The sequence below is a fragment of the Coptis chinensis genome, chromosome 7 (genome assembly GCF_015680905.1).
Source record: "Coptis chinensis isolate HL-2020 chromosome 7, ASM1568090v1, whole genome shotgun sequence".
Lineage (NCBI taxonomy): Eukaryota > Viridiplantae > Streptophyta > Magnoliopsida > Ranunculales > Ranunculaceae > Coptis > Coptis chinensis.
Window position 1 is genome coordinate 71,422,903 of NC_141462.1, and position 18,489 is coordinate 71,441,391.

At 41.4% G+C, this 18,489-nt stretch overlaps 1 protein-coding gene across 1 annotated transcript; it reads right to left on the reverse strand.

Annotated features, from left to right (window-relative positions):
* Positions 1 to 806: 806 nt before the first annotated feature.
* Positions 807 to 3,317, reverse strand: LOC147488697 (uncharacterized). Its single transcript, XM_086574460.1, has 3 exons — positions 2,922 to 3,317; positions 2,454 to 2,711; positions 807 to 2,309 (listed from the first exon to the last, which is right to left on the reverse strand). The coding sequence occupies exons 1-3, from the start codon at positions 3,315 to 3,317 to the stop codon at positions 807 to 809; spliced, it is 2,157 nt and encodes a 718-aa protein (XP_086430586.1).
* Between the last annotated feature and the right edge of the window lie 15,172 nt (positions 3,318 to 18,489).

Sequence of the window (18,489 nt, forward strand, 5' to 3'; positions counted from 1 at the left end):
ACAGCACATGATTTAACTCATCCGCCCATGACCCCTTCTTATCCTCCAGTTTCTTCTTGAGGTTGCTCATTATAGTCTTGTTGGAGGACTCAGTTTGTCCGTTTCCCTCTGGATTGTATGGGGCTGAAAAACATTGTTTTACATGGTACGCTTCCAGAAAACTCTTCACCTTTAACCCAGTGAATTGAGTCCCGTTTTCCGCGACGATAGGGTACGGTAACCCAAACCTGCATATGATGTTTTCCCACAAAAATTTGATCACTTGCTCCACTTTTATTTGCTGTAGGGGGACAGCCTTTATCCATTTGGTGAAGTAGTCCGTGGCCGCAAGCATGTATCTTTTCTTGCCACTGGCCATGGGCAGCGGTCCTACTATATCCATGGCCCACATGGCGAATGGCCAAGGACTAGACACATTGTGTAACGGTTCTACTGGCGCGAATATCAGCTGAGTGAACTTCTAGCACTTCTCACACTTCTTCGCAAACTCCACTGCATCTCTTTTCATGTGGGGCCAAAAATACCCCTGAGTTAACAATCGGTGTGCCGTGGTTCTCCCCGTTGAGTGACTCCCACAATCCCCCTCATGAAGCTCTGCCAACACTTCTTGCGCCAACCGCGGCCCCAGACACTTCAGCAACGGCCCATCAAAGTTCTTTCGATACAACTTACCCTCCAGCGGTGTACCTTTGTGAAGTCTGCTCTATCCTCCTCTTCTCTTTCTTGTCATTCACCTCTTCCCTAGACAAAAAATGTTTGATGGGATCCATCCATCCCGCCTCCTCGGGGGCGATGTGAAACACCTCTTATGTTTCTTCGGTACTCGGTTTCATCAGCTTCCCTACCTTGATAGTGCTTTCCTCGGATCCTGGTATAGCCTCGGCTACGTAGGCTAGGGCATCCGCATGCCGATTCTCCCCACGGCCCAGATGCATGAATCTGATCTTTGTGAACTTAGCTGCTCTTCGATTCAGCACCTTCAAGTATTTCACCATTCGAGGACACTGCGCAGCAAAACCTCTGTTTGCTTGGCACACCACCAAGTTCGAATCCGAATATACAGTTAATTCCTTCACTTCCAAATCCTCTGCCATTTTCAGTCCTTCTATCACGACCTCATACTCTGTTTCATTGTTGGATGCCGCGAATCCCAACTTCATAATCTGTTCTATTTTTATGTTATTGTCCGGCTTAACCAACACAATATCTATTCCGCTGCACGCATCTGTGGCCGACCCGTCCGTAAACACCCTCCACCCATTTCGCTCATCCCAAGGGTCCAATGGATCTTGCTCCCCTCCCTCTCGTTGGGGCTCCATGAGCATTTCCTCCCCCCAAGTGGGATCCTCCGCCGGAAATTCCGCTAAAAACTCTACCACTGCCTGCTCTTTTTCTGTGGTTCTGATTTGATACTGAATTTCATAAGAACTTAACATTACTTCCCACTTAAGCATTCTCCCAGATTTTTCTACCTTTAACTCCTGCTTGAGTGGTAGGTTAGTCACCACCACTACTGAATGTGCCTTGAAGTAAGGTTTCAATTTCAGGGCAGAGAATATTAGTGCTAAGGCATACTTTTCCACTCTACTATATCGGGTCTCGGCATCCAGCAAAGTTTTGCTATGAAAATACACTGGCTTCTCCACCTTGTCCACTACCCTTACGAGGATGACTGAGCTGATCGTATACTCCGTAACCCCTAAGTAGAGGTATAACTTATCGCCCTGCTCCGGTCGCGACAATAACGGAGCCTTTCCTAGATAACTCTTCAATTCCTGAAAGGCCTTCTCACATTTCGGAGTCCACACAAAATCTAGAGTCCTTCTCAATAACCGATATAGCGACCTGCATTTGTCGGATGACTTTGAAATGAATCTGTTCAATGCCGTAACTCTCCCCGCTAACCGCTGCACCTCCTTGACATTCTGAGGTGAGGGCATTTCCACAAGAGACCTTATTTGCTCGAGGTTTGCCTCTATATCCCGATGGATAACAATGTAGCCCAAGAATTTCCCGGTAGTTACTCCAAATGTGCACTTATCTGGATTGAGCTTTAGGTTATGTCTCCGTAGTATGTTGAATGTTTCCTTCAGTCCCTCCAAGTGTTCTTCCTCTGACATACTCTTTTCAACCATATCGTCTATATATATTTCAATTCCCTTCTGTATCTTGTCCTCGAACATCTTTTCTCCCACCCGCTGGAAGGTGGCCCCCGCATTCTTCAACCCAAACGACATCCTTGTGTAACAATAGGTGCCCCCTTCTACCACAAAGGATGTATTTTCCTGATCTAGACCGTACATCGCGACCTGATTATATCCCATAGATGCATCCATGAATGAGAATATTTTGAATCTTGCCGTTCTGTCCACTAACTCATCAACTCGCGGCATAGGGTAACTGTCTTTAGGGCATTATGTGTTGACGTCTGTAAAATCAACGCACATCCGTACCTTGCCATTCTTTTTGGGTACCGCAACCACATTAGACAGCCAATCCGTGAACTCCACCTCTCTGATTATCCCTGCCCTTTTCAGTTTTGCCACCTCCTCCCACATTCTTTCGGCAAACCTCGGCCTCACGCTCCTCATTTTCTGTCTAACTAGCTTCGCGTCCTCCTTCATGTGCAGCCGATGACACGCGAAGTCGGGATCCAAACTCGTGATATCCTCAATTGCCAATGCGAACACATCCTTGTTCTCTGTCAGACACTGTAATAATTTTCCCTTCCACTCATCTGATAAAGCAGACCCTATTGATGTGAACTTCTCTTCCTCCCCAACCCCCAAGTTTACTACCTCGATCTCATCCAGAGTTTTCAGCCCCGCAACGAGCTCCGCTTCATCGTCAGTGGTCGTGACCTATAATTGCTATGCCTGCCTCTTTCTGGGGTTTGAGGACTCTCATTCAGATCCACGAACCATTCGTTTCACCGTCCCCTGATGGCTATTCTTGGCTGCCACCTGGTCTCCACAGACCTCGTGCATCCCTGTTGGGGTGGGGAATCGCATTACCTGGTAGTATGTGGATGGCACTGCCTTCATCTTGTGGATCCACCACCTCCCCAGAATCGTATTGTATTGAGAACTGGCATCCACCACCATAAACCGAGTAAACACTGTCACCGGACCCATGGTTACCGACAGCAAAAGTTCTCCCATCGGCTCTGTCACACTCCCATTAAACCCATATAAATTGGTCTGCGGCGCTCTGAGTTGTCTGGGATCAATTCTCATCTCCTCCAAGGCTTCACTGAATAATAAATCCACTGCACTTCTGCAATCAATTAACACCCTTTTTACCATGTAGTTTCCCATCGCCACTGTGATCACTAGTGCGTCCTCATGGGGTAAATCAATAGCCTTCAGGTCCGAGCTGGTGAACACGATTCGATCCCCTCCTTTCGCTGACCATGGCTTTGGTCGCGGAACCTCATTAGCTTCATTGATTTGCTAAATACTCGCGTTTCTTCTTATCTTTTCCTTGTGCGCGTTATGACTCAGAGCCTCCCCACTGTAAATGACATTGATGGTCCCCAATATTCTTCCCTGCGCCTGCGTTTGCTCCTCATTCGGGGCACCCGCTACAAACTCTCTCATCATTCCCTTTTCAACTAACCTCTGAACCAGCCATTTCAATGCATAGCAGTCATCAGTCTCATGGTTTCGTACCTGATGGTAGGCACAGTACCGTTTGTTTGGCATCTCAATCGGTGTACTCCGTGGCCCCTCATACCCCGACCTATTTTTTATCAGCGGCAGAATTTCACTCAGTGGCTTGGTCAACGGTGTTCACTCCGGTTCATGGTAAGGCCCCTTCCCTACTCCTCTCCAGCCGCGACGGATAGCCACGGTACCCTCCCTCTCCTTTGTCTAATGATTCTACCTTCCGATGGTCCCCACTCTTTTCTAATGATAATATCGCCTTTGCTGACCTTTTGGAATCCTTATGCATAATATCTTCATATCTTATGTACTTTTCCACTCACGGATACAATTCGTACAATGTCGTGATCTCATTCTTAGCCACTAACTGATGTACTCCCATCCCAGGCCGCAATCCCCTTTCAAATGCTATTACCGCTGTCCTTTCATCCAAATTCTCTACCTTTAACGTCTCGGCCTTGAACCTACACAGATATTCCCTCACCAACTCCGCAGACCGCTACCTCACGTTGAACAGCACCGCGATATCCACCACCCTCCTCTTCTGATGTATAAAATGGTCTATAAACGCCTGCTCTAACTCCTGAAAGTTATTTATACTCCGCGAAGGCAATCGATAGTACCAATCTAATGCCTACTCTTTTCAGACTAGCTGGGAACATCATGCACTATAGTCCATCATACCGCGCCTCTTGCCAGAGCGGCATTTGTTGCCTAAAGTGATGGATGTGATCTGCTGGATCCCCTTTGCGGTCATATCTTTCAAACCTAAGTTGGTTGAACCGTTTTGGCACCTCTGACGTCCATATAGCGTCCGCCAACGGATTGCGGTTCAACCCAGCCACCACCTGATTAGCCGCTCCCATCTAAGTCTTTACCTGCTGAAGGTTCGCCTCCCGATCTTGGTTTATCATTTCTTGGACTTGCTCCATTATGATTCCAGCCACCGAGTTGTCCACGAGGTCCGGCTCGTCTTCTTTGTTCTCCGACTCCTCACTCTCCTCCTCAGCAGTTTCCATTTCCTTCCTCAGCCTTTCATTCTCCTCTCTCAACCTCCTGATCTCTTCCTGCATACGTCTTGTTTCCCCCGCGTCTGACTCAGCGGTGGCCTCTTCCTTTCTTTGGTCTCCTCCTTCACTGCTCACCATTTTCGCTTCCATCTCTTGTACCACTACCTTCCTTGGTCGCCCTACTCCTCTCTTTGCACCTGTTGCCATTTCTATGTTTCTTTGCTCTCTGTTTCCCACAGACGGCGCCAAATGTTGTATCCCTGTCACTATTACAATCACTGTTCACTAGGTCTCAAGCACTATTACAACCTTCAGCACTATTCCTTCACTCCTCTTCTCTTCCAGCCGCTCTCTCTCTCCTAGGTCTAGTCTCTCTTAGACAAAATGAATCCCTTTCTCTCTCCTTTCTCTTTCCCTTTTATCTCCTTTCCCCACTCCATCCTAGCCCTCCATCTGTCCCCCCATCTTGCGACTTTCTTCATTCCACGCGTAGGGCTTCCGTACCGGGACCCCGTGCTTTTATCCTGATCCTGTTCACCGCGGCTCTGTGCGATAAGTTGTCGTGGGCGCATCCGACCGTTGATTTCCTTGGTCCCAAATCCTACCACCACAATCTCCACAAATCAATGTGTTGACCATTTCCAACCATCCACTGTGATCAAGGGATCACCTCTCCTAATGCCATTTTAATGCCTCCCCAGATAGATGAGGGTCTGTAATACTTAATCATATCTCCATTTTTCTTGTAGTACTTGATTCTAATGAACTTCGCAAACTCTTCATCTCCATTTAGAATCTGCCAGCCCAGTTTCATCAGCATACACAAGTTCACCTCTTTAAGTCTTCTCAGACCTAAACCCCCCTCATTGATGGGCTTACAACATTTGTCCCAGCTAACAGTAATTGACTTTTGGTCCCCAGACCAAAGAAAATTCCTCATCACTGTTTCTGCTTCCTTAATCAAACTCACTAGCCATTTATAAATGGACATGTTATATATTGGGATGCTGCTCAAAACCGATTTGATTAGCACCACTCTTCCTTGAAAAGTGGGTAGCTTGCCAGCCCAACTACTTATTCTCTTCTTAATCTTATCTACGACACACCTCAGAGTGACATGAGTAACTCTTCCTTGTACGATTGGCACCCTTAAATACTTTTTGGGAAAAACTCCAGAAGTAATTTCTAACACTTTCTCAATAGCCTCTATTCTTGTGTGATGAATACCACCAGTGAATAGTTTACTTTTCTCCTTACTGACACATTGTCCCGAGGTTTTCTCATATTTTTGTAATAGCCATGCGATGTACTTGATGCCTCTTCTATCCCCTTTTGGAAAAAGAAAAATATCATCGGCAAATAAGAGATGACTAGGCCCGGGAGTGTTTTTGATCATCACCATTGGCTTAGTGTAACCCTGTTCTCTTAGAAAATTTATTCCCCTGCTCAGTACATCTTCTGCCAACGCAAATAGTAATGGTGATAATGGATCTGGCTGCCTGAGACCCTTTCCAACACCAAAATATCCACACGGCCCCCCATTAACCAAAACTGAAATTTTTGCAGTTCTGAAGATGCAAAAAATCCAATCTATCCATCTTTGTGCAAACCCAAATTTTACCAACACTGCTTGTAAGAACTCCCAGCTCAGAGTATCGTAAGCCTGTGAGATGTCAACTTTGATGGCAACATTGCCACCATATCTTTTCTTCCTCATTTCATTTGCCATCTCTGAAGCAAGCCCAATATTAGATTGAATGCATCTTCCATGTATAAAGCCAGCTTGTTCATGTGCCACTAGCTTAGTAACAACCTTGCAAAGTCGCAACTGGAGCACCTTTGAAATCACTTTCATCAACAAGTTTCCCATGCAGATGGGTCTAAACTTGGACAACTTCTTAGTTTCTTTCTCTTTCGGAATCAGTGTTAAGAAGTATGAGTTTAGTCCACCTGGTATTTGGCATTCAACAAAGAAGGATGTAACAGCCGCAAATACATCCCATTTGATAATGGTCCAACAGTGCTGAAAGAACACCCCATTAAAACCATCAGGACCTGGAGAGTTATTCTTGTTGATAGAAAAATAGCATTCTCTATCTCCTGAAAATTCCGGTATATTTGTCAGTTCTCCATTGTCACCATCAGTAACTAGTTTTGGGACTAATTCCAATAGCTGTTCATCCATTTGAATTTCCTTCTCATGGAATTTAGTCTCAAAGTATTTGATTATAAATTCTGAGATCTCATCTTGTTCCTTCAGTACTTGGTCGTCATCATTAAGAATCTCCTCAATCATAGATGTCCCTAACCTCATTTTGTACAGAGCATGAAAGTAAGCAGAATTCCTTCCTCCCTCATCATACCATTTACTTCTCGATTTCTGCTTGACAAGAGATTCTTTGTTATTCAGAGCTTCTTCTAATGCGTGTTCGACTTGAATAGCTAAGAACTCCATATTCTCATCCTCAGGATCTGCCTCTGCTTGTAGTTGCAGCTGAAACAATTCCTGCTGCGCTTTCTTAATGTTAGTATCCGTATGACCGAACACTTCACAATTCCATTTTTTCAACTCTTGTTTCAATCTCTTTAGTTTATCAGCCACTACAAACAATGGTTTACCTCGCAACTCCTGATTCCAATTATTTTTCACCAGTTCCATAAAACCCTTGTGTTGTGTCCAGCAGTCACATAACCAGTAGTCGATCGTTGTCTATCTAGATCACCAGTATAATCAGAATCCCCAAACCCACTGACATAACAAGTGCCTCCACCATAAGCTAATCCCACATCCAAGGTACCTTTCAAGTACCTTAGTACCCATTTTACTGCCTCCCAATGCTGCTTCCTAAGATTTGCCATATACTTGCTTACAACACTAACTGTCTGTGAAATGTATGGGCGTGTGCACACCATAACATACATCAAATTGCCCACGACACTTGTGTAAAGAACATTAGCCATATGCTTTTGTTCCTCCACCGAACTAGGAGAGAACTTAGCTGAAAGCCTAAAATGCCCAGCCAAAGGAGTAGAAACTGACTTTGCAGTCTCCATACCAAATCGAGAAATTACTTTCTGAAGGTATTTTTTCTGAGATACAACTATCCGTCGCTTCTTCCTATCTCTGGAAATCTCCATGCCCAGTTGTAGGAACCATTATTCTCAGAACGAATATTCTACAAACCGCGAGAACCACGCGCAGCGGAATTAATGGGTTCTCACGATTTTGGATTAGAGAACATACCTTTTAGAATCGGCTAAAATGTAATCTCTGAGAATCAAAGCTTTATCAAATCCAAAATCAACCCCTTGATCTTCTGTTGTATTCCTTTAGAACAGATTGGACGTTGTGTGGGCAACGATCTACCAATCCCCTTCTTTCTCACAAAGCTAGATCCAATTTTGGATCTATCTTTCCTTGCCTCTTTTTCTAATCCAGTGAATAGTGAATTTCGGCCAAAGAGAGAGTATTCTATTTATAGGCTACAACAGGGACCATGAGGAGAAATTAGGGTTGGGCCTCCTGACGAGGGCTTGGGCTTCCCACGTTTGCCCAGAACACACGGCCCAAGTCCGTCAACAAATGGCTTATTCCACTAAAGGTCATTGTTGCACTACCACCCTAATCCCAAATTACATGTCAGCGTTTATGGGCTCCATATTATATGCTTGTTGATCTCCCCGTGTTTAAGATATCGAATGTCTATTGATTAAGTCAAGTTACTGACAACTACATTAATTAACTTCTTATGTCCTTGAGTAGTACCACTCAACCTCATTGTCATGTAAGAATAAATCCACCTGCAGGGTTTACATGACAATCTTTTTGAGCTCCTCAAGGGGACATCATCAACTCGACTTCTTGCGGGACACGAATTCCTTCTATAATCAACAACACACCTTACATACAATGTCATTACCCAATCCATCGAGTTTGTTGATTCACAAATAAATCTCACTCATTGATAATTTAAAGTAATGTACAATGCATGTAAGTGCCCGTTATTATATCCGAATTAGGAGAATAAGCATCCATAATAACAGAGGCGTTTGTCCTCTTATATAGTCAGTATAAAGAGAAACAACCTCACTTGGTCCTATTCAATACACACAAAGTGTACTAGTATAATCCTATAGTCAAGATAGACTAATACCAGATTATACTACAATCGTACTAATGGTTTGTCCAAATCTATCTAGGTTGTGAACGATTACTTATACTTTATAAGGTACTGATTATATGATCTTCTGTGTGTTCACACCATATCATCTACAACATAAAGTATTAGACACATGCATATAACTAATAACATATATAATATGCATAACATTTGCCCATATGATTCTCATTCAAAATATAAAAAATTAGAGTTAATACAAAAGTAATGCTTTTAGTATATAACCCTATCACCAGTATCTTCTTGGCTCCACCTAAGTCTTTCATCTCAAACTCAGAGCTAAGTTGAGATTTCAACTTGTCTATCTCGACCATGCTTTTGGAAGCAATAAGCATGTCATCCACATAAAGTAGGAAATAGATGAAGTCATTACCACGAAGTCTACGAAAGTAAACACAACAGTCATACTTACTTCGGGTGTACTCATGTTGCATCATGAATGTGTCAAAGCGCTTGTACCATTGCATGGGCGATTGCTTTAACCCATACAGTGACCGATTCAATTTATATACATGATCTTCTTTCTCAGCAACAACAAACCCTTCAGGTTGTCTCATATAGATCTTTTCCTCCAAGTCCCCATGCAAGAAAGCAGTTTTCACATCAAGTTGCTCTAACTCCAAGTCGAAGTGAGCAACTAAACTCAATAACACATGAATGGAAGTATGTTTGACCACCGGGGAAAATACCTCATTGTAGTCGACTCTTTCCTTCTGTGAGAAACCCTTTGCTACCACTCGTCTTGTACCCAGTACTATCAGACTAAGGAATGACCTCTTTCTTTTTGAACACCCATTTACTACCGATAGTCCTTTTGCCCTTTGGCAATAAAACTAGGTCCTATGTGTGATTTTTATCAAGAGACTCCATCTCTTCTTGCATAGAAACCAACCAATCTCTGTAATGAGCATCTCTAACAGCTTCCTTGAAACTATCTAGCTCATCATCTTCGATATTCAGTACATATGCCACTAAATCCACTTGACCATAGTGTTTCACTAGCTTCTTGTGCCCATACTTGTGCACTTCTTTAACTTTTCTCTTTGGCCTAGGGTCAGCCACTACAAGTTGCGGATGCTTTTGCTCTTCTTCTTGTTGTTGTGTGGTTTCATGATTTGGTACCTCATCATGAACCAACCAGTCATCTGTTGCATCAGACAACTCAAGCTCAATAGCTTGAACTTCTATAGACTCACCATTCTTCCCAGCTCTTTCCGGCTTACTGAAAGATAACATGGAAGTCTCATCAAAGGTAACATCTCTGCTGACCAGGAACTTGTCGTCTTCTAGACACCACAATATGCATCCCTTTACCCCATTTGCAAAACCTAAGAATATGGTTTTCTTAGCTCTAGGATCTAGCTTGCTCTCCCTCATATGGTAGTAACCAGTCGATCCAAACACTTGCAAAATACTATAATCAGCTGGGTTACCTGACCACACCTCATAAGGTGTCTTGCAATCTATAGCTGGAACTAGTGACCTATTATACAAGTAACACGCCATGGACACTGCATCTGCCCAATATTCTTTGCCTAGACTGGCATTAGACAACAAACATCTCGCTCTTTCAAGCAAGGTTCTATTCATCCTTTCTGCCATACCATTCTGCTGGGCGTGCCCCTGACTGTCCAGTGTCTAGCAATTCCCTATTGCGCACAAAACTTTTGGAAAGGCCCATAGGTATACTCAGTACCATTGTCAAACCGTAGTGTCTTTACCTTCCTATCTGTGTGATTCTCAACCCTTGCCTTCCACTTCTTAAATGTCTCAAACACTTCATCTTTCGTTTTCATCATATACACCCACACATAGCGTGTATGATCATCAATGAATGAGACATAATAGCGGTTACCTCCCTTTGAAGCCACTCTAGAGGGTCCCTAAACATCCGTATGCACATAGTCAAGGATGCTTGTTGTCGTGTGCTTGCTTGACTTGAACTTGACTCTGCACTGCTTCCCATAGACGCAATGCTCACAGAACCCCATACTTGGCTTTTTTAAGTCCTTCAAGAACCCTCGCTTGCACAACTCAGATAAACCCTTTTCACTCATATGCCCTAGTCGCATATGCCACATCTTAGTGCACTCAAAATTATCACTACATGCAACCACTACTACATCTCCTATCACCGTACTACCCATCAAAGTATACAAGGTTCCATGTCTTTGACCCTTCATAACAGTTAAAGAGCCACTGACAATCTTTAGGACTCCACCTTTGCCTACAAACTTGTGGCCTTTGGAATCTAAGGTACCAAGAGAAATAAGGTTTTTATTTAGCTCAGGAACATGCCTCACATCAGTTAAAGTCCTCACTATACCATCATGTATCTTGACCCGTATAGTTTCAATTCCTACCATCTTACAAGCAACGTCATTACCCATCAAAATGGAACCACCATTAATACTCTCATAAAAAGTAAACCACTTTCTATTCTGGCACATATGGTAGAAACATCCGGAATCAAGAATCCACCTTTCGGCCATATAGTCTTGTGTGGACACACAGAGACTTAACTCGTCCCCTTCAGAGCTTGAAGCATAACTTGCCTCAATTTTTGCCTTACCTTCCTTCTTACCATCTCTCTTGTTCTATTTCTTCGGGTGAGGACAATTACTTGCATAATGTCCCTTTTCATCGCAGTTGTAGCACTTCACATGTGTCAAAGGCTTCTTTGACTTGGACCTAGACTTCTCATTGCTTGTAGAAGCCTTTTCATGCGACCTTCCTCTTGCCACTAGCCCTTGACCTGCATCAATGTTATTATCTACATGTGCCTTCTTCATCAACTCATAAGAAAGAAGTGCACTTTGAACTTCGTTAAGATCAACGTCTTCTCTGTTCATAAATGTAGTCATTAGATGCTCATAGCTTTCTGGCAAGGAGAATATTAAACATGCCGCCATCCATCTTCATGCCAACATTAAAATAATCAGCTAGACGTTGACGGAACTCACTAACGTTCTCTTGCATCGTTGAACCATCAACTATCATGTACCGATAAAGACGCTTCTTAAGGTAAATCTTGTTCGTCATGCTCTTGGTCATATACATAGACTCTAGTTTGATCCAAATGCCGACAGCGGTATTTTCTCCCATCACACTATACATTACCTCATTAGCAAGACACAACCGGATTGATGAACAAGCCTGAAGATCGAACTCTTCCCAATCATCATTACTTATACTTGCAGCCTTTGAGTTAATCCCCTTTAAAGCCTTATGCAAACCTTGTTGGATGAGGATGTCCCTAACTTGGATCCTCCAAATCCCAAAATTATTCTTCCCATTAAACTTTTTTACTTCAAATTTAGCATTTGACATCTTGGGAGCCATCTTTCAAGTTACACATAATAACCCAAAAAACAATTTCACTTCGGAATTTAATCGAACACCTTGTCTACACAAATTTCGAGCACTATGGTTATTCACCAAAACTCAAAATCCTAGGTTGTAAACCTATGCTCCGATACCAATTGTTGTGAATAGTATAATACGGAAACAACGTTACCCACAACAAATAGATCAATCCTACACAAAGATTGATAAACATAAAAATGATAAAAGTTTACCTACGAAATGAACGATAAAACTCAAAACGTAAGTAAACTAAAACTTATTACGAGCTTAATTTATCAAGTTTTCTACTCTCAATTCTATCGAAATAGAGTGGAGTAACAAATTCGTTCCACTCCTAGTTCTTTAGCATGGAATGTTTTCTAGTCTAATTAATTGGTCTTAAGTCTAGTGAGAGATTTACGAGGGGAATTCTATACTACGAGGTGAATTCAATTAACAAGTTACGAATAACGAAATGATAGAATGCTAAGGGTTTGAATCTAGATAAAGAATTAAAGGGAATTGAATCCACCTTAACTCGACTTAATCCTACTAACAAAGACTTGTCGTGATCCAAATTGAATGCTTCGCATATCAAAATAGTAATTCTAATCCCTAATTATACATGACATTTCTACCAATTCATAACAATCATGTGAGCGATTAAACCCATTCTCATGGTGAATTAATCGTTTCTAGAGTGGAATAACTATCACGACGATTTCTAAGTTTAACAAAGATCAAGCTTCATCAAGGCTTCTTCAACCCCTCTAATGGAGGTTTAGCCTTGATTCATACAACTATCATTTCCCATTGAATTAAAACTAGACATCATATAAAAATTCTAACATGGCTAATTTAACTACAATACTTCAATCTAATTTAACAACTCAGAAATGATACTCAACAAGAATTAAAATTAGATCTATAAATTGAAATCACAAAAATCGAAATTGACAAACTAGCTATTTTATTTATCAAACTAATGAAGAACAATGATTCTAAAGGTTAATCTAAAACAAGAATTGAAATGAACTAAACTTAATTTTATTTAATGAAAACTAGATCTAGAATTATCTATAGTTTTAGGTCTAACTAGCTACCATTAACAAAGAGCTAAGCTTTTGTTTTTATATGTTTAGATCCAAAAGTCGTGCATGGGCTTGGAGCCATGTTTTGGGCCAGAGAATCAGGCCCAAAACCCAATACTTTCAGTCCAAAAAGGCCTCTTCAGCTACAGTTGACTTTGAGAGACTTTTCTTCCACTTCTGCTCCTCTGATTGAGCCAAAGCTTAAACCATTGGAAATCTCTTTCCGAGCCGGTCGTTTTGACATAAGGTAGACCCAATTCCGAGGTCTGAGTCCAAAGATACGGCCTTTGGAAGTTCTGCTGACTTTGTGTGCTGTTTCTGCCCGCGTTGACTTTGACTTTTCAGCTTTGACCGGGCTTTAGAAAGGCTTTGTCTTCTTGAATCTTGGCCTTTAATCACAGAACTCCTTAGCAACCAACCATTGCTCCTTTATCTCATCAAAGTGGCACATTTCTGCACATAATTGACTTTGAAGCCTGAAACGCATAAAAACACGTAATCAGTATTAACTCTTAATTATTACTCACATAATTGGTCTAAAAGTATGATCATTACGAGGGGTTAAAACTACAGTTTTGGGCTCTTATCAAACCACCCCAAACAGCATTTTGCTTGTCTTCAAGCAAAGATGAGAAATTAGAATAAGTGACAAAAATGGAGTTCTATCTACTCTCGTTTATTTGAGTCGCGATTGCATTGACCATATGCAACAAGGCCTTAAACCACTAGGAATTCCCTAGTGGATGAGTTATAGCCTCGTGAGAGTTTTCCAGTGAAGGTACTCACAAACTTCATCTATACTACAACGACTAAGAAATAAACTATTGTTTCCTCATTCATGTCTCAACTATCTATACATCTCACTAGTAAATGAATAAGAATAACCAAGTCAAAAACCTAAACTAATATATGCATAATAATCAATCATCTATGATACAAATATATAGTATGAGTAATACTATGAAATGCCTAGCAGGTTCGTTTCTGAAAACTCGAAATAGCGTCCTTAAGTAGGTCCTCACATAAATGTCAAGACAAAAACCACTCGATTTTTTGCTCAAGTCGAGTTTCATTTTGCTTTCAGTGTAGTGGGCACACTTTACCTTACAATCTCAATGACAAAAAAAGGAAAGCGAGTCGATCAAACACATCGCCACTTACTATCACACTAACCTATTCCTAATTGAGCTAGAGGTCTTTATTAGGTGTGTTGGGGATTAGGAGATGGTTTAAGAAGGAAGGAAATGGATATTCAAAAGGACAAGTCCGAGATAATAGAGTCTTCACATTATGTAACTTAGAGAAAACCTTGTTATTTTCTTTTGCTTCTATACTTTGTTTTCATCCTTAGCCATATTTTTCTTTTTCTTTTCTTTGGCTTTTGACTCCCTTTTATTCTATTTTTGGAGTTTTTATTTATTTTTCTTTTTCTTTTTCTTTTCCTTGGATGGAAAGTTCTTTTCTTTTCCTGAAGCAACTAACTAATTTTTGTTTACACAGGTTTTTCTCTTCTTTTTTTTCTTCACTCATTCTATTCTCAGACTTATTCTAGATTGGGTAAGTTGAATTTTTTATTTTGTTTTGTTTTTGTAATAGGGTAAAGGAATTGTGGTTTATGGAAGGCTAAAGAAAGGCTCAGAGGGGCGACTAGCGGAAAATAATTCATAGGTTTGAATTCCTGGCTATATCGATCCAAAGAGGGCCTAAATTCTCGCTTAGGATATGGCATAGTGATCAAGCAAGTGGAGGTGTGATTTCTCTATCCGGATTTTACTTCTCCCTTGTGTCATTTCTCAAATGTTTCGCTCATATAAGGCTTTAGGCTATATTCTCACAGGATTTGTAGAATAAGTACTCTAGCCTAGATTTAAGAAACTTACTGCTAACAATCATAAATACTCATGTAATATATTTATAGATAGATGTAAAGATTATTACCTACATATTAAACTAAGTTTCTAACAATTATTCTGATGCAAAAGCTACGTGAGACTTCTAGATTGTTAAGAGCATTGAGAAAGAAAACAATACCAACATTCCTAAGTGTATAGCATAAACTTATTTATTTATATTTTTGAAATTTTTAACTTGAAAACAAATGCATATTATACATATCTATATCCTAACAGATGCCTTAATTGCACGTGTTTCTATGCCCCCAAACAAGAAGCATGCTTTGTCCTCAAAGCATTTAAATAAAGAGGGTAGAAAAATACCATGGAAACGCGTGAATTTCTGGAACATCTGCAAAACAAAGTTAGAACATACTAATATAGGAAAATAAAAAAAAAAACTGACGCAACTCTATAAGAGTTCCATCCATTATGGGGTTAACAGAATTAAATTGCTTGGGACATAAGCAGACAATAACAAAACTAAAAACTTACCTTATCTCCCACTCAAGCATCCTCCTCCTTCGCATCCTGCCAGGCCATTATAACTTGCTAAGCTTGCCGCCATTTATCATCTACTAATGTTAACCTGTTAAGTGTTATTATGTCTGATGGGATGTACGAGGCGACCAAATGAGGCTGCACCTGCCATCCCGGCCAAGTCATAATTCGCAATGAGCGAACCACCCAATTGGTGGGTCTCATGACTTCAACCCTTTTCCAATCTGTGAATTGGGCACAGAATATAGGTAAAAAACTACGCATGATGCGGCTTATCAAAACAGGCATAAGAAGATACTTGCGCCTCATGCTTTGGGCTCTTTTAAGACTAGAGACTAAAACTCGGGGAATGTCATATCGGCAACATCCCTCAGCTAAAGCGAGGAAAATGTCACCAGCAGTACTGTTTGCAGAAGTGAACTGCCATTCCCCCAAAATATTCATCAGGATGAATAACATGGAGGTGCCTACGTTTAGGGACAGGCTACCAAGGGCAATGCTATATCGCCCCTGCTCCATTACTCGAAATACCCCTCCCCCATAATACTCATGCAAATATGTATAATCATAAAGGTATGCATTATCGGTCATATATCCCCATGTGTGAACAGGATCAGGTATTGGTAATCCCGAAACTAAAGCTACCACATATTTATTGAATTCTAATGTCGCGTCATCGACTACGACGGAGAATTCTTGTTCTCCATCCTGATTACAATAGAAACTAACATGGTCGTAGAAATAAGCAGTAAGCTGTGCTGAATATGAATCGTCATCACTTACCAATAGATGGCACCATCCTAACTACACGATCCGCTCGCGGAACGATGCTCCATAGGTATCGGTTCCCAACACATCTTCGAAAGACTGTTCAGGTATGACTATAGGAGATGTCATCTCAACTACTCTTTTGAACAACTCCCAAAATCCTGGAACAACCCTCAGAAAATTGGAAATTTTTGTGTTTACGGAGGAGGGCGTGAGTCGCTCCACTTTGGTAGCGAAGTGCTTTCGGGTGTTTTGGATTTTGATTGTTTGTTTGGAAGCGAAGTTGCTTTCAACTTAAGCAAGCGAAAGCGCGCTCTGGTGATTTTGGATTTACAGTGTTTGAAGCGAGTGCACTCGAAAGTAAAATTTCGACAAGATGTCAGAGTAGCGAGTGCGCTCCTAAGTGCTGAAACAGAAGTTTACAAGGAAAAAGAAGAAAAAGCTTGGAGTGAAAGGTGAGAGATAATGGTGGGGTGTAGTGTGGGTTGTGAGTGTAGAATGAAGGAAGTTTAAATAGGTTATGAGCTTCCAAAACGAATCGGCAAGTTGCCAAATTGTTTAAGGCAATTTCCGGAAATAGAAAATTTCCAAACCCGAAAACGGAAACAAACCATATTTTTGATTTTATAACAACCCTGGTATCTTTTATACTGGATTTAGAATAGTAACTTCTAAACTCTCCTAGGTTTCATGCTACCACCACACATAATCATAGATATGCCGATATCGGCCAAATTCTCAACCTTTACTCCAAGACAACCTTACAGAAGATGATCATATAACGAATTATGCTCGGTATAAATATTACCACCCCAAACAATTAGGAAGGTGGGATTAATTAATAAAAAACACGCACAATTTGAAAATAACCAATTATATTAAAACTAAAACTTAAATCCAAACAACATAAAACAAACACATTAATATTTAAATTTAACAACTGAATTAAAATCCAACTAATAAAACAATAAAACAATGAAATAACGGCCGAACACAAACCGATGGTGAACACCTAGCCATGTGATGAAGATGGACCCGAGATGGAGATTGGTCCGGGATGAAGAATGGCTTGAGCCATCGTCCCCGGCGCCGGCGCTCATGCCTCTCGGACTTCGGTGAAAAAGAATCCTCCACGGGTGGTATACGTCGTAGCATCTCTATTCGAACAAGCCGTGCTTCCATCTCGATCCCGAGTCGCATCTTGGGCTTGGCTTTGGTGATTTGGTGGATAGTCTCCATGTTAGACAAGATATCTTCCCCGACCCCTTTCGAGCATTTCAACTCTCGTCGAAGGTTCGTTTGTTTATTTCGAACTACAATATGTCTATCTCGGATATCTTCACAAATACCATAAAACCAATGCAAGCCCGGTCTCGCAACACTTGCACGCGTTCTAAATTAGAATTACAACTATCTAATGCATTTTCATCCAGACATGTCATATCTTCCATTTCATCCGCCAACTCAACTACATTTCCTTCAGGCAACGGCCAAGTCTCTTGGATGCAATCCGTATAAATACTTGCATTAGAATGCAATTTGATCTTAATGGGAGCAGATTTTGCGACAACTCTAAATAAGAGCATGATCTTAGTGATCAATACGGGAAGAGGCGCCATGCTCTTTCCCACTCCTCTAATCACATTAAAAATTAAATCGAGGATGCAGAAATTATACTTATTCGTTTGCAAAATCCAGAGAACGTGCAGACATTGCAGACCGATATCGCTGACTTTGTCTTTCAGGGCGCGTTCCTACCAATCCACCGAGCTACGGTCGGTTGGTTGGTTCTCGACTTAATCGGCGGGACGAATGAGATCTCGGGTTGTATTCACCCTCCACAACAGTATCTTTCATCAAAGCAGGAACTCCAGTATACTGGGATTCCTGAATGGTCGTTTCTAGGTTGCTTTCAGGTGTAATTCCTAACGCATTTTCCCAACAACCTGTCTCGTTACTTCCCTCCTCGTTCTGCTACCTTAATGAAAATCCTATCCCCCTCCAATTCTCGCTTCTTATAAAACTGTTCTACCAAATCA